Source organism: Grammomys surdaster, unplaced genomic scaffold (genome assembly GCF_004785775.1).
Source record: "Grammomys surdaster isolate TR1022 unplaced genomic scaffold, NIH_TR_1.0 125925, whole genome shotgun sequence".
Classification (NCBI taxonomy): domain Eukaryota; kingdom Metazoa; phylum Chordata; class Mammalia; order Rodentia; family Muridae; genus Grammomys; species Grammomys surdaster.
The window spans coordinates 511,948-524,471 of NW_021620749.1; the positions used below are offsets into that span (position 1 = coordinate 511,948).

Consider the following 12,524-nt stretch of genomic DNA (forward strand, 5'->3'; position numbering starts at 1 on the left):
TCTCTCTCTCTCTCTCTCTCTCTCTCTCTCTCTCTCTCTCTCTCTCTCTCTCTCGTCTCCTAGCTCCTCCTCTCCTCCTCTTCCTCTCCTTACTCCTCCCACCTTAGCTCCTCCTACATATCACCCTTCCTGTTAAAATAAAAAAACTTTTCTCTCAAAATACAATTAGAGCATAAGTATATCAATTTGTATCAGTAAGGTACAAGATAGATCTAATACCCAGTCCATCATTTTGTTGACTAACCAGAACCTCTGTCATCTCTCCTAACTAAAAGACTTAGTTCTGAACCTGGCTTTTTTCTTGGCTTTAGAATGAATGTCAGCTGAAAACCATCCTCTCAAGTCCTTTGTCTCAAAATAAATAGCTGGGATTGGCTATGAGACTATAAGTCTTCAACCCCATCAGAAATCCAGAATGACTGGATTAACTGAAATTATGGGAAGCACAAAGCATAGCTTCTAAAACTTAGCCAATTTATAGAGACTGCTGAACACCTGGACAGCAGTTTTGTAGTCCCTATACTACAAAACGTTGGAGCATCCGATCTTCAGCCTTCTGGCCCAGTATCATCTGACAGACCTAGTGATGCAGAATTATTAAGGGCTGATTACTCTGTCTTGGCAGATTATAATCAGTCGACTATTCCACAAGTGTGTCCTTTTCTGGACAGTAATTTGTCTGTAGATGAAAAGAGGCAATCCTTGCCTAGTGGCTATCTCACCACAACTGGAATAACTCCAAAGATGCTCAATTTCTTCTTAGAATCCAAGACAGGGAAGCTGTCAGGAGAAGACAGGTCTCTAATCAGAATGAACATTAATATAGAAATGTTTGTAATGTCAATTCTGTGGACTTCCGACATTTTGAAAACCAACTATGCATGTAAGGCAATCTCGACTGTTGTCTGTTAACTCCTCTCATCTATTTCTAAATAAAATATAGAAAACACCCTAACAATAAACTCAGAGCCATGAATTTGCTATAGGCCCTTAACTCACAGGCTAACCATATCAAATCAGTTAAAAAAGTTAAAGAAGGACTGGGTCTAAGCCTTGTATCCCTAAACGTGTTATATAGGCACAATGCCTATGAGAGTAACAATATTAATCTCACTTTTATATCAAGAAGAAACTTGTACCAATGAAAACCTTAAATTTGAAATCAAAGTAAATTTTGTACCATTTAAGAAATTATAACTTCAGCTTAATAACAATTGTACAGATTTCTACCAATAGGTTATGGCTATACAATAAATTCTAGCTATTCCTCCCTGTTCCAACGAAGCTACTACTTTTCCCTAGAAAGACAGCCCAATATTAACCACCTCAGTCCCCAAGCCCAGGGAATAGGGGTGCTGACTTTTCATTAACTTCTTCAAGCTGATTATGGGCATTGAGATATTAGAAGAGGAGTGGGGGAAGAGTAAATTGATAAGCCTCTGATGTCTGTGTCTTCACTGCATCCAGCTGAAATTCCAGGACATCAGAGGTTCGAGCAGGTCTGCTCAGCCTGCTTGATGAGTAGATACACCAAGGCTGTGTATTCTAAGATACTGCCCAGGTTAGAGCTCCTGGGAGGCCTGCTTCCTCTGGGTTTTGTGAGATTGGGTGCAGAGCTGCCACCCGGGATCTTCTTAGTGCTTGGGCCCAGACCAGAAGGATGACACATTTCTCTTAAACAACCACACATTATGTCTCTAGGGTTGAAACAGTGTCTGGTGTTAAGAGGCATTTGACCCACACTGGTTAGAACTAGACAAATATGTCTGTCTCTTACTGGGATTCTCTGGGCTATGTCTGCTTCTCTGATCCCAGAAATGAATGTACCCTCCTCCAGGTTTAGAAGAGTTCCATAGAGTCAGCCCTTCCACCATGCTGCATCGTTCGGGAATACAAATCCAAGGGTATGGAGAACCTTTTGTTTTCCTCATAGCTGGTCAGCTGAGAATAATTGAAGCCGCCTCTAACTCAGCCAAGTGTCTGGTTGTCTCAAAGTCTTAGAGGACAAGGAATCTTACCCAGGTATTGATAGGCCTAAGTGCTGTGCTTCTCAGCTGTTCACCACTGTGACAAAACACCTGATGGAATCAACTTAATGGAGGAGAGAGTCAACTTTGGATCACATATCCCTTGGTGGTAGAAAACAAGAAGGGGAGAAGGAAGGGGAAGACAGAGGAGGGGAAAGAGAAGAGAGAAGGAACTCTGTGAAACACAAGAGATGGTTTTTCATAGGTATAGACTTAGCTCTGAAAGAAGACAATTTCTGGAGATCAGTAATACAAACTTAGCTGTTGGACAGGATGGTGCTGGAGAGACAGTTCAGTGGGTAAGGACACTGGTTGTTCTCACAGATGACATGGTTCAGTTCCCGGCACCCACAACCATCAGTTCCAGAGGTTACAATGCTCCTTCTTGATCTCCCACACATATGTGATACACATAGACTCATGCAGGCACACACACGTATACACATAATAATAAAAGGCTTAGCAGATATCCAAAACATATGTAAGTCTTATATTTTTGAATCATAATTTTAATACATGAGAACAAACTCATAGATAAAAGCTCCACCTCTGAATTCAAATGAGGAGGATGAAGGTAAGACTCTTGGTAGATGAAATTGAGGTAATGATAGAGTTTACGTTTGTCATTTCAAGTCATTGTTGAATTGAGGTGGAGGCTAGCTTTGGTGCTCCAGAGCAATGAGTGTGTGTTTTGTAGTGTATAGGTGGTGTTCTCAGCATTGGGACAGTACTTGAGTCCTCGTGAGGAAGCCTGACTAAAGGTCCCTGTCATCTGGTCCCTCTGATTTGGGAGGGCTTGAGCAGATGAGAACAGTCTGTTTCCTTTGTCTCCTTGGATGAAACAACACAGAATGTCTCATAAATACCACTGTACAAGAGCAGCTTAGAGAAGGGTTTATTCTAGTTCACAGTCCATCATGGTGGGAAAATCCTGGTGGCAGGAATGTGAGGTCAGTTGTGTTTGTAGTCAGGAATAAGAAGAGAGAGATAGATGCTGTTGCTCAGTACACTTTCTCTGTTTCATTCAGTTTAGGACCCTAGATCATGGAATGATGCCACCCATATACAGGGTGGTCCCTCTTATATTGATTAGCTAATCTAGAAAACCCCTCAAACACATGCCCAGAGATTTGTCTCCTAGGTGAATCTAGATCTTGTCAAGTTGGTGTTCAATACTAATCATCATGTCTTAGCTAATACTTCTCCTTTCTTTTCCAGAACATTTAGAGGCATGTTCCCATGTGCTAGCATACCTTGTGTTATATGACTCAACTCTTTGGGCTCCTTGGAAGAGGAGGAATAGGGGTGGAATAGAATTCCTACAGCAGCTGGACTGAGGTGACCATCTGCTCTTGGGGCCTCAGCTTCCCTTAGTTACTTGAGACCACTGTGACTATAATGAGGTAAAAGTTCTGTGAAAACCTGAACTCTGGATATTGAGAGGGCACTGTGCCTACTCAGGTGGATGGGTGGGGAAACCTGTTAAGAAGCCTTCATCCATCCACTTGACACCATTTTTGAGCCCCATGTCCTTGTATATACATGTCCCAAGGGACCTGGAGCTCTCACTCACCTCATTTCTCCAAAATAATCACTCCATCAGTAAAGAAGGTAAGGGGTAGGCACCACACCCAGTTACATGCCAGCAAGGGGGCAGTGTGACTACTTTGGACACAATATAGAGCCTTAACATTTGGAGTAGGGGCTGTATTCTAGGATTTTGTGTTCACAAGGCTTGAGCCAATCTATACTTTACAGCCATTTCTTGTGAAGTTAAGGTCAGGAATGGTATGGTTTAGGGGCACCTGTCTTCCCTTAGCTGTAAACTCTGGTGTGCTCTCTCTGATTTCATTAGCTCTGGCCTCTGGTCATCTGTAATCCCAGGTGAACAGGACAAAAAGTGGTTCCTGCTTCTCAGGTGACCCTGGAGCTCCAGGGTGCTATCAGCTGTGCAGCCCCACCCATACCTGTTAGCCTACCAGCTGCTTCTTGAACCTTCCTGGTTTATGGGTCCTCCCATTTGCTGGAAATTGGTCCGCCCTTTGTCTGCCTGCCCCAAGGGCAGTCCTGTTCTTCGTGCAGCTCTGGCAGAGAAGGCCAGCTTTCACGGGTCCCTGGGAATTGCAGCCAAGACCTGGGTAGGAAGAGAGCAGTTTCTGGAAGATGCGTCCAGTTGTTGCAGGTGAGCACCAGTACAGCTAGACTTGCTTCTGCATGGGTGGAGGTGGCAGCATCCCTTCTCCTCCCTAACTGCCAAGCTGAGACAGAAGGGTGAAGGTTCTGGCCAGGGCCACATCTTGTGAGACCTAGAATCCTGGTGGGAACCAAAGTCTGGAGGACTGAGGGGTGAGAGCTGAGATTTCCATGAGGGCTACCCCTCCCTCCATCTCTTATTGCTCAGTGGGGGTAGGGTTGTATGCAGTCTCTCACCTATGAAGTAGACATCAGATGAGTGTGGGCAGGGGTGACCAAGGTGGCATAGTGCCTGGGGACTAGCCTACCTGAGTGGGAGGCCCCAGAACCAGGACAGCTGGATAGGGGTTGGCTGCTAGCTGGGGTTAGCTGACCAGCATAGGAATCTATGATAAATGAAAAGGACAGTAAGACAGCCCCTTTGGGTTTTACTTGGGGAAGTGAGAAGTGGGAACCCTGATTACTGATGGTCTTGACAGCACCCAAGCACCCTTCCCTCTCTTGGGTTTTTATTTCTCTCAGGGTACTTAACATTGGTAAGAGACTTGGGAAGACAGTAAAGGGGGAGAAAGCTCAGTTTCCGTCAGCTCTTGAGTCTCCCAGAGCCTGCCTTCTGTGGACAGAGTTCTGTCATTCCCTGTCTCATTTACACTGTGAAGAAGCCAACTTGTCTGAGGGCAAGCACCACCACAGTGGCAGCAGTGTGGCAAACACAGCAGGTGCTGTACAAACACGGCAGGCCTAGAAAGGGGAAGTGCCCTTGACTTCCCTCTCAGGTCTCTTTACTGCCTCTGTATCAGCAGCAGCAGCACTGATTTGGGTGTCCTGTAGGGTAAGTGGGTGGAGATGCGTGCGCACATGTGCATCTCTGTGAACAAGGTCAGGGTGATGTCGTACTGTTGCGGAACAGTCCCCTTTGTGAGACCGAGCTCTGATCTTTGCACAATGACATTTCTCAGAGCACATCCCTGGCTCTGACAGATGAATGTGAATGAAGCATGCCCCTCCTGCGAGGCACTGGCTTTAGTCTAGTGCTTTTGGAAGAATGGCTTCATTATTTCCGTATGGTATGATTAGAATATCGTTTTCTTGACTACATAGAGAGAGAGAGAGAGCTGGAAGTTACTAGTCGCTTTCTCTCACTGGCAGCCGTTTTCTGTATAGCCATTGTGACTTACACAAGAGCTATGTGGCCTCTTTATCCAAAGGTTTTAGATAATTTCACAGTTGTACTTCTCCGGCAGGTGTGGTTGTAAGAGGCGAGGCTGTGTTACCTTGGTGAGCTAAGGGTTTGGCAGTGCTCTTAGAGTAGACTTTGTCATTGACTCATCTGTCGAGCTTTTGATTTTTCCTCACTGGCTCTAGGAAGCTGCCACAATACCATCCCTGTAGGTAACTTCTCCCTCAGCTAGGGTGTTGACAAGGTGGTTAATGGTGGCACTTCCTTCCCCAAAATCCTCAATGGACATGACAAGGAGGCATGTTCCCAAAGCCCACCCCCAGTGACATGCTTCCTCCAGCAAAACTCTTCCGAAGTTTGCAAGCCTTCCCAAACAGCAGCACTGCCTGGGGACCCATGTTAATACACATAACACACGTGAGACATTTCTCACTCAGGTCACATGCGTCATCTTCATGGGCCTCAGAGTTGTCCTGGCCACTGTCCTTACCCGTGGAGCACACAGTGGAGAGAGCTTTCTTTGGGACTTTGGGCAGGAAGAAAACACTCTGACAAGCCTGAGGTAGTTGTGACTGACAAGCCGTAGATTGTGTTCTCCTGTGACTCCTCTAGCTTCCACAGCCCCTTCCCTGCCCAGCTCTATCTTTCCTCTCTGTTTCTGCTTCCATCCTCCCTGTCTCTTTTTCTCTCTTACGGCTGATGCAGGCACTGAGGAGGAGGGAAATGTCTTCCTAAGGAATTACAAGCACCTATCTGTGGTTCTTTGTGGCTAGGTGATTTTTGATAGCAAGCCACCATGGAAAGGTCTGTGGGGACCATATGCCATCAGGATCTGTGGGTGTCTCTGCACATCCCACTTAGGGGACTTCCAGCATGAGGCTCAGCTGCCATCCATCGCACATGCTCAGGGTCCCTTGATGTCATTTTTAACAGGGAAATGCCATAATTGAAAACAAACAACATAACAGACTAAGATTACCCTCTGGAGATTCTGTGCCCACCCCAGGAGCAAGCTCAAGGCTGAGCTTGTCTTGCAAAGGCTTTGTTCTCAGTAATGACAGCGCCTCAGACCCACACCCTGAATCTTTGAGGAAGCCCTGAGTTGCAGGGCAACATCAGTATAGCTGCCTGCTCTAGAAAACACTGCTTGTTGTCCGTTTGCATTGTCTGCCTTCCACTGCAGAGGCCATGGGGCTCTCATGTGCCTGCTTCTTCCCACCAAAATCTGCTTCCCAGGAGTCTGGGTCCCAGAAATGGGTAGGGTAGTGAGCTGTACAGGGGATTCCCGAGAGTCCATAGTGAACTTTGTCATCTCTAGGAACTCCTTGTCATCTTTCTCCAGGCATCTTCAAGACACTACTGTTTATTTTCTCCTCCCTGTGCGCCTGGTATTCTGGGTACCTGCTTGCGGAGCTCATTCCTGACGTGCCCCTGTCCAACACTCTCTACAAGATCCGAAGCGTTGGAGAGAGACCTCTTCTCAAAGGTGAGTACTGCAGCTAGGCTCCAGGAGCTGGACCAAGCTGGATGCAGAGGAGGGGAATGGGAGAGGAAGAGGAACTCTGCAGATGTTCACTTATGCATCCTACAGCATCCTGAGGCACATGCCACTGGTCATGTGATCATTCTGGATTCAGGCTGCACAGCCATGACTACCTACAGCCTCAGTGAACTATCCTTTTCAGACTTGTCTCCGCTTTCTTATGGACTATTTTCCTGGAGTCTTACCCTGGGAGGCAGAAGTGACTGAACAGGCATTAAAGAAATGGGGTGAGGCAAGAGGTGTAGAGAGATGGCTCATTTGGATCCAAAGTAGTCAAGTTGATGCTGGTTGGGTGTGGCACGTTCCTGTAGTTCAAGCTTGGGGAAGCAGAGTCAGGGGATCTCAAGAGTAAGCTGGCTATGGAGACTCGTCACATTTCTAGCTTCAGAGTTTGATTGAGTGTGTCTACCACAACAAATAAAACACAAGAGTGGTCAAGGCAGATGATTCTAGGCATTCACCTCAGCTTTCCATACCACATGTGCATATGGACCCACTTTCTGTCGGAAGACAGGACTGCATGGACACAGCTTAGGGTGAAGGGGTTGGAAGAACATCATCCAGGGAGAGCCCTAGAAAGAGCCAAAGAGCAAATTACAGTTGGGAAAAATGGTCAGGGGACAGCAGAGTAGCATCTGAGCATAAGGACAGACATGCATGGCCACCATGTGGAGGCCAGGCTAAGGTCCAGGTAGGTGCAGATACGGCACCTGCTGGAAGCTTGCTTCCTAGTTTCCTGATGCTATCTCACTGAGTCAAGGTACTTTCTACTTATTTCTCAATATCTGTTTTATTTCATAATGATCATGCCAGGAGGGAGTGTGTTATCTTAAAAGGAAATGGTTGCTGTCAAAATCCATTTATGAGCTCAGTAGGTGTTTCTTGAAGCTGTCCCCACTGAGCACAGGAAGGTTCTTCCTTCACTTCTGACTGTGAGAGTTGTCTGGGGAAGAAAGCAGAAGTAAACCACAGTGTTCAGGAACAAAAAAGCTTTAAGTGGCATGAACTCTGATCAGAATGGTACCCAGTGCGACACAGGGCAGTGAAGTGTCTCCCTTTAAAAATTTCACTGGACATAGATGCTGCTTGGTTTTTGTTTTGAGGAAAGCCCTCTCTAAAATGCCCTGGCTTGAGAAGATCTTGAACTGGAGATCTTCCTGCCCCTGCCTAGAGGGATAGAATGACAGGCATACGTTGATATAACCGGAAGCCAGTGTGTGTATGTGTGTGTGTGTTTAAAGAACACACACACACACACACACACACACACACACACACACACACTGTAGCTGTCTTCAGATACACCAGAAGAGAGAATCAGTCAGATCTCATTACAGATGATTATAAGCCACCATGTGGTTGCTGGGAATTGAACCTCAGGAAGAGTAGTCAAAGTACTTAACAGCTGAGCTATCTCTCCAGCCCAATCCAGTGTGTTTTTAACACAGAAATGAAGTTCAAAGATTAATTTGCACAAAACTAATGATTAAAAATAATTGTAGGTACCTTTTCTTTTCAATTAATTCATTTTTATATTTTAATTTATTTTACCACTCTGAATATACCTGGTCGTATCTGATTGCAGAAGCTAAGCAGAGTCAGGCCTTGGATAGTACTTGGAGGGAAGATGAATTACATTTTATTTTTAAATCATAAAAAAGTAAAAGGACCTTCATTGGACTTGCCTCTGATGGGGTGTTTTTGTTTTCAGTATAAGTTCTGTATGGCTTTTGCCTGTGTCTCACCTACTTACCATGTACGTGATGCGAGGAGACTGGTGTTGCCTGTCAGAGGGCATGGAGAAACGTCAGAAGCTTGTTGCCTCCTTTATTTCCTTCTGCTTTTACATGTGCTTTCAAGCCCATCCTGCAGATGTGACCTGGTAAGCCAGCTTTGAGCAAGGGCTCCTTAGCAGAGTGCTTTCAGCTTCTGCCACCCTAGAGGGTGTACTAGAAACACTAGAAACCCAAATGGTATGGCTGTAGTCAAGATGGCTGTGTGTTGGCTTGTTCCTAGTGTGGAGCCTCCCCAGGGAAGAAAGAACTGACTACATGGGAAATAAATCATTCTGGTGTTGGCACAGACAAAGCTGATTGAAGAGGAAAGCAAGATCAGCTGTGAGCCAGGCCTCACAGCTAGGTGTTCAGTGTTATTTTTCCCACCATGCCTGGTGGGGCAGATTTCAAGGAATGACATCACCCTACATGCAGGCACTGAAGCCCCTGGGAGCCCCCCTCCTCGGGGCTTCTTCATCTTCCTCTTGTCCAAGTGGGAAAGACATCCTGATGTTGCCAGAGGGGATGGAGTTGAGGCCCTGGAACCTACACTCATTCTGTAAGTTCTTACCCATCACTCAGACAGGTGACTTAGAAGTGACTCAGAAGCCATCTACAGAAGTGACCAATAGCAAGGACCTCACCCAGTGGGACCAGTACTGAATATTACAGAAAAAAAAAAAAACACTAAAGAGAAGGCCATAAAACCATGAGTTCTGTACTCCATCTGCAAATAAACACATCTCTGAAAGGCCCTGGTAAAGGCCTCTTGTACTTGACAGGAGATAAACTTACTGTTTGTTGACCAGTATCTACTCAAGCCCAGTTTGAGAATATATGACCCTGTGCTAAACAGTCAGGAGAGCTGAGAGGTGCTTCAGACCAGAACTGGATGGATGAGTGTTGCGGGGACCCAGATGGGCAGAGCAGCCATGCAAAACAGGGTCTGGAGAAGCCTGCTGATATCTGCAGGCACAGAGAGTACATATCCATCACAAGGGCACCAAGGATATCTTTAAATGTTGTCTCCTCCAGCTTCTGATGCCCTTTTAGATAGATCAGAACCAACTTGCTTTACAAACCTGACCAGAGGGCCCAAGGGCCTGTCTTGCTGAACTTTCTTTGAGCCCCACCCAGCCTTGCTTGCAGTTACCATCAGGAGGTAGTCTGAAAACTGGGGACAGAGTGGGGCTCCTGCTCAGTCTATGGGCTCTGCCTGTAGTCATTAGTTCTTCTTTTCAAAATTTAAAAATATTAATTCCCTACAATTTGTTTGCATTTAATCTAATTTGAAAGAATTGTTTTAAGTGGTTACTAATGTGGTTACTGAGCTTTTGATTTACCTTTTAAACTTTTGCACTTAAGGCCAGCATCCCAGTGTCTGTGGGGTATCTCACCAGACCTCTGTGAAATACAGTGTAACTACTTGTAGGGAAAATGGTTGACCAGAAGCGTTTTGTTCCACACATCCACCTTAGATACAGAGGGTGCTCATTGTTGATAATTTGGCACCCACCGAGAAGCAGTCAGCACCCTGCAGTTTGTACCTGGGACTGGTTACACTGCAAAGGTCTCAGTGTAGGAGACAGAGAGTGCTGCAGGCAGAGGCGGCAAGCAAATGGGCATTGCCTGGATGATGGCGGACAGATGGCTGCAGGGCTTTGGCAGGCTGGAGGCTTGAGGGTGAAGTATGATGGATGTTCTTCTGACTGGAGGTTGTTATAACTAGAAGCCAAGCCTAGCTCTTGCACATCCCAGGAGACCATAGTAGACACAAGACGGTTTATTCAGCATGACAGTTTCATAACGTCAGGTCTTATGTTGAGGTCCTTGATTATTTGGAGTTGAGTTTTGGGCAGGGTGAAAGGTGAGGGTCCAGTTTCAGTTTTCTTCATGTTAAATACAAATTTCCCAGAAAATAGCCACTGCCATTTGTTGAAGATGCTGTCTTTTTCTCTAATGTGTAATTTTTGGCATGTTTGTTAAAAATCAGGTGGATGTATAAGTGTGGACTACTGCCTGGGTTTTCAGTTCCATTCCATTGATCTGTGCTAATACCATGCTGTTTTAAGACCATGGTTCTGTGGTATAACTTGAAATCAGGTGTGATGATACCTCTTACCATATTCTTTTTGTTCACATTGCTTTTGCTAGCCTATTTTATGTGTGTGCATGTGTGGTGTGTGTGTGTGTGTTTATATGTGTGTGGTGTGTAAGTATGTAATCTGAGTGTGGTATGTGTGTATGAGTGTATGTAGTGTGTGAATGTGTGTGTGGTATGTGAGTGTGTGTGGTGTGAGTGTATGTGGTATATGAGTCTGTTTGGTGTATGCATGGTGCATGAGTATGTGTTTTGTATGAGAGTGTGTGTGTGTGTGTGTGTGGTATATGAGTGTGTGTAGTGTGTGGTGTGTGTATGAGTATGTAGTATATGTGTGTGGTTTGTGGTATATATGTGTGTATATGTGGTGTGTGTTACCATTTAAATTTTCATTTTTTTTTTCTATTTCCATGAAGAGGCAGAATAGTTAGGGAGTTTTGAGTGCTGAATCTGTAGATTGCTTTTGGCAAAATGGCCATTTCCATCCAATTAATTATTCCAGCCCAGGAGCATGGGATGTTTTTCAATCTTTTCATATTTTCTTCAGTTTCTTTCTTTAGTGGCAGTGGCTATTTTCTGTGCCTTTATCCTGGGATGGGGAACACTTCTTAAGGGACTAATGTAAAGGTTAAGCACTCCTTGAGGGACCGAATGCAGAGGTGAACAGGTGACCCAAAACAAAGGAGTTTGACATAGAAGGAAGGGAGAGGTGCCAAGCTCATATTCTTTTGGGAGGGGAGAGGAGACAGTCTTAGGGGTTGGTTGGTTGTTTTTGTATATTGTGAGGCCAAGGAAATGCTAATCTCATTCTTTTTTCTCCTAAAATGGATTGTGATTTTTGTGGGAGTTGCTGTGTGATAGTAGGGCAGCAGATGTTTGCCTGCAAGGATAGTAGGACAGCAGGTGTCTGCCTGCAAGGAGGCAGCTACACTGCTTCCCAGTAGCCCCTAACCATGCAGGCTGAGCAGCCAGAAAACCTGTAACAACTCTGAGTCCTTTGAGGTATGGTGGTTTGAGTAAGAATGGCCCCATAGACTCATATATTATTTGAATGCTTACTCATCAGGGAGTGGAATTGTTTTAAAAAGGAAGGATTAGAAGGTATGGCCTTGTTGAAGGAAGTATGCCACTGGGGGTGGGTGGGGTTTGAGGTTTCAAAAGCCCATGCCAGGTCCAGTCTCTCCTCTCTTCCTCTCTCTTCCCCTCCTGCCCCTCTCCTCTTTTCCCCTCTCTGAATCAGGGTACAGCCTTCAAGTCCAGCCCCTGCCTGCATGCCCCCCTGCTCCCTGCCATGACTATAATGGTTCTAAACCGCTGTAACTGTGAGCACACCCCCAGCTAAATGCTTTCTTTTATAAGAGTTGCAGCAGTAGAAGAGTGACTAAGATAGGTTTTAATCTAAGAAACTCCTGTGAAAACATTTCATTTTGAAATAGATTACTAAAAGGGTGGTTTTTTGTGTTTTATAAAAAAGAGCCAGGATATGTTTAGTAGAGCCAGGTATGGCAAGGTCGGAGGAGTGCCTTGGTGGGCCCATGCTGAGGCATCCTTTCCCCCTGAGATACCAGCCATATGATGGGTATAGTGTAGAATAGCATTTATTTAGGGCATAGGAGGGGGGGGTTGAGAAGGAAGTAGAGACAGAGAAAGAGAGAGAGAGAGAGAGAGAGAGAGAGAGAGAGAGAGAGAGAGAGAGAGAGAGAAG

General features: G+C 45.5%; 1 protein-coding gene across 4 annotated transcripts in view; it reads left to right on the forward strand.

The window, feature by feature from the left end:
• Positions 1-12,524, forward strand: part of Fam3b (family with sequence similarity 3 member B) — a 58,043-nt gene that overhangs the window by 23,438 nt on the left and 22,081 nt on the right. For 2 of the 4 annotated variants that reach the window (XM_028752532.1, XM_028752533.1), the window contains exon 2: positions 6,743-6,886. The exons of 1 other annotated variant lie outside the window; for it this stretch is intronic. In XM_028752532.1, the coding sequence (XP_028608365.1) occupies positions 6,743-6,886 (144 nt within the window). Of the gene's footprint in view, positions 1-3,673; positions 4,210-6,742; positions 6,887-12,524 lie in introns of those variants that run through there. One more of the 4 variants, XM_028752534.1, reaches the window with a different exon arrangement.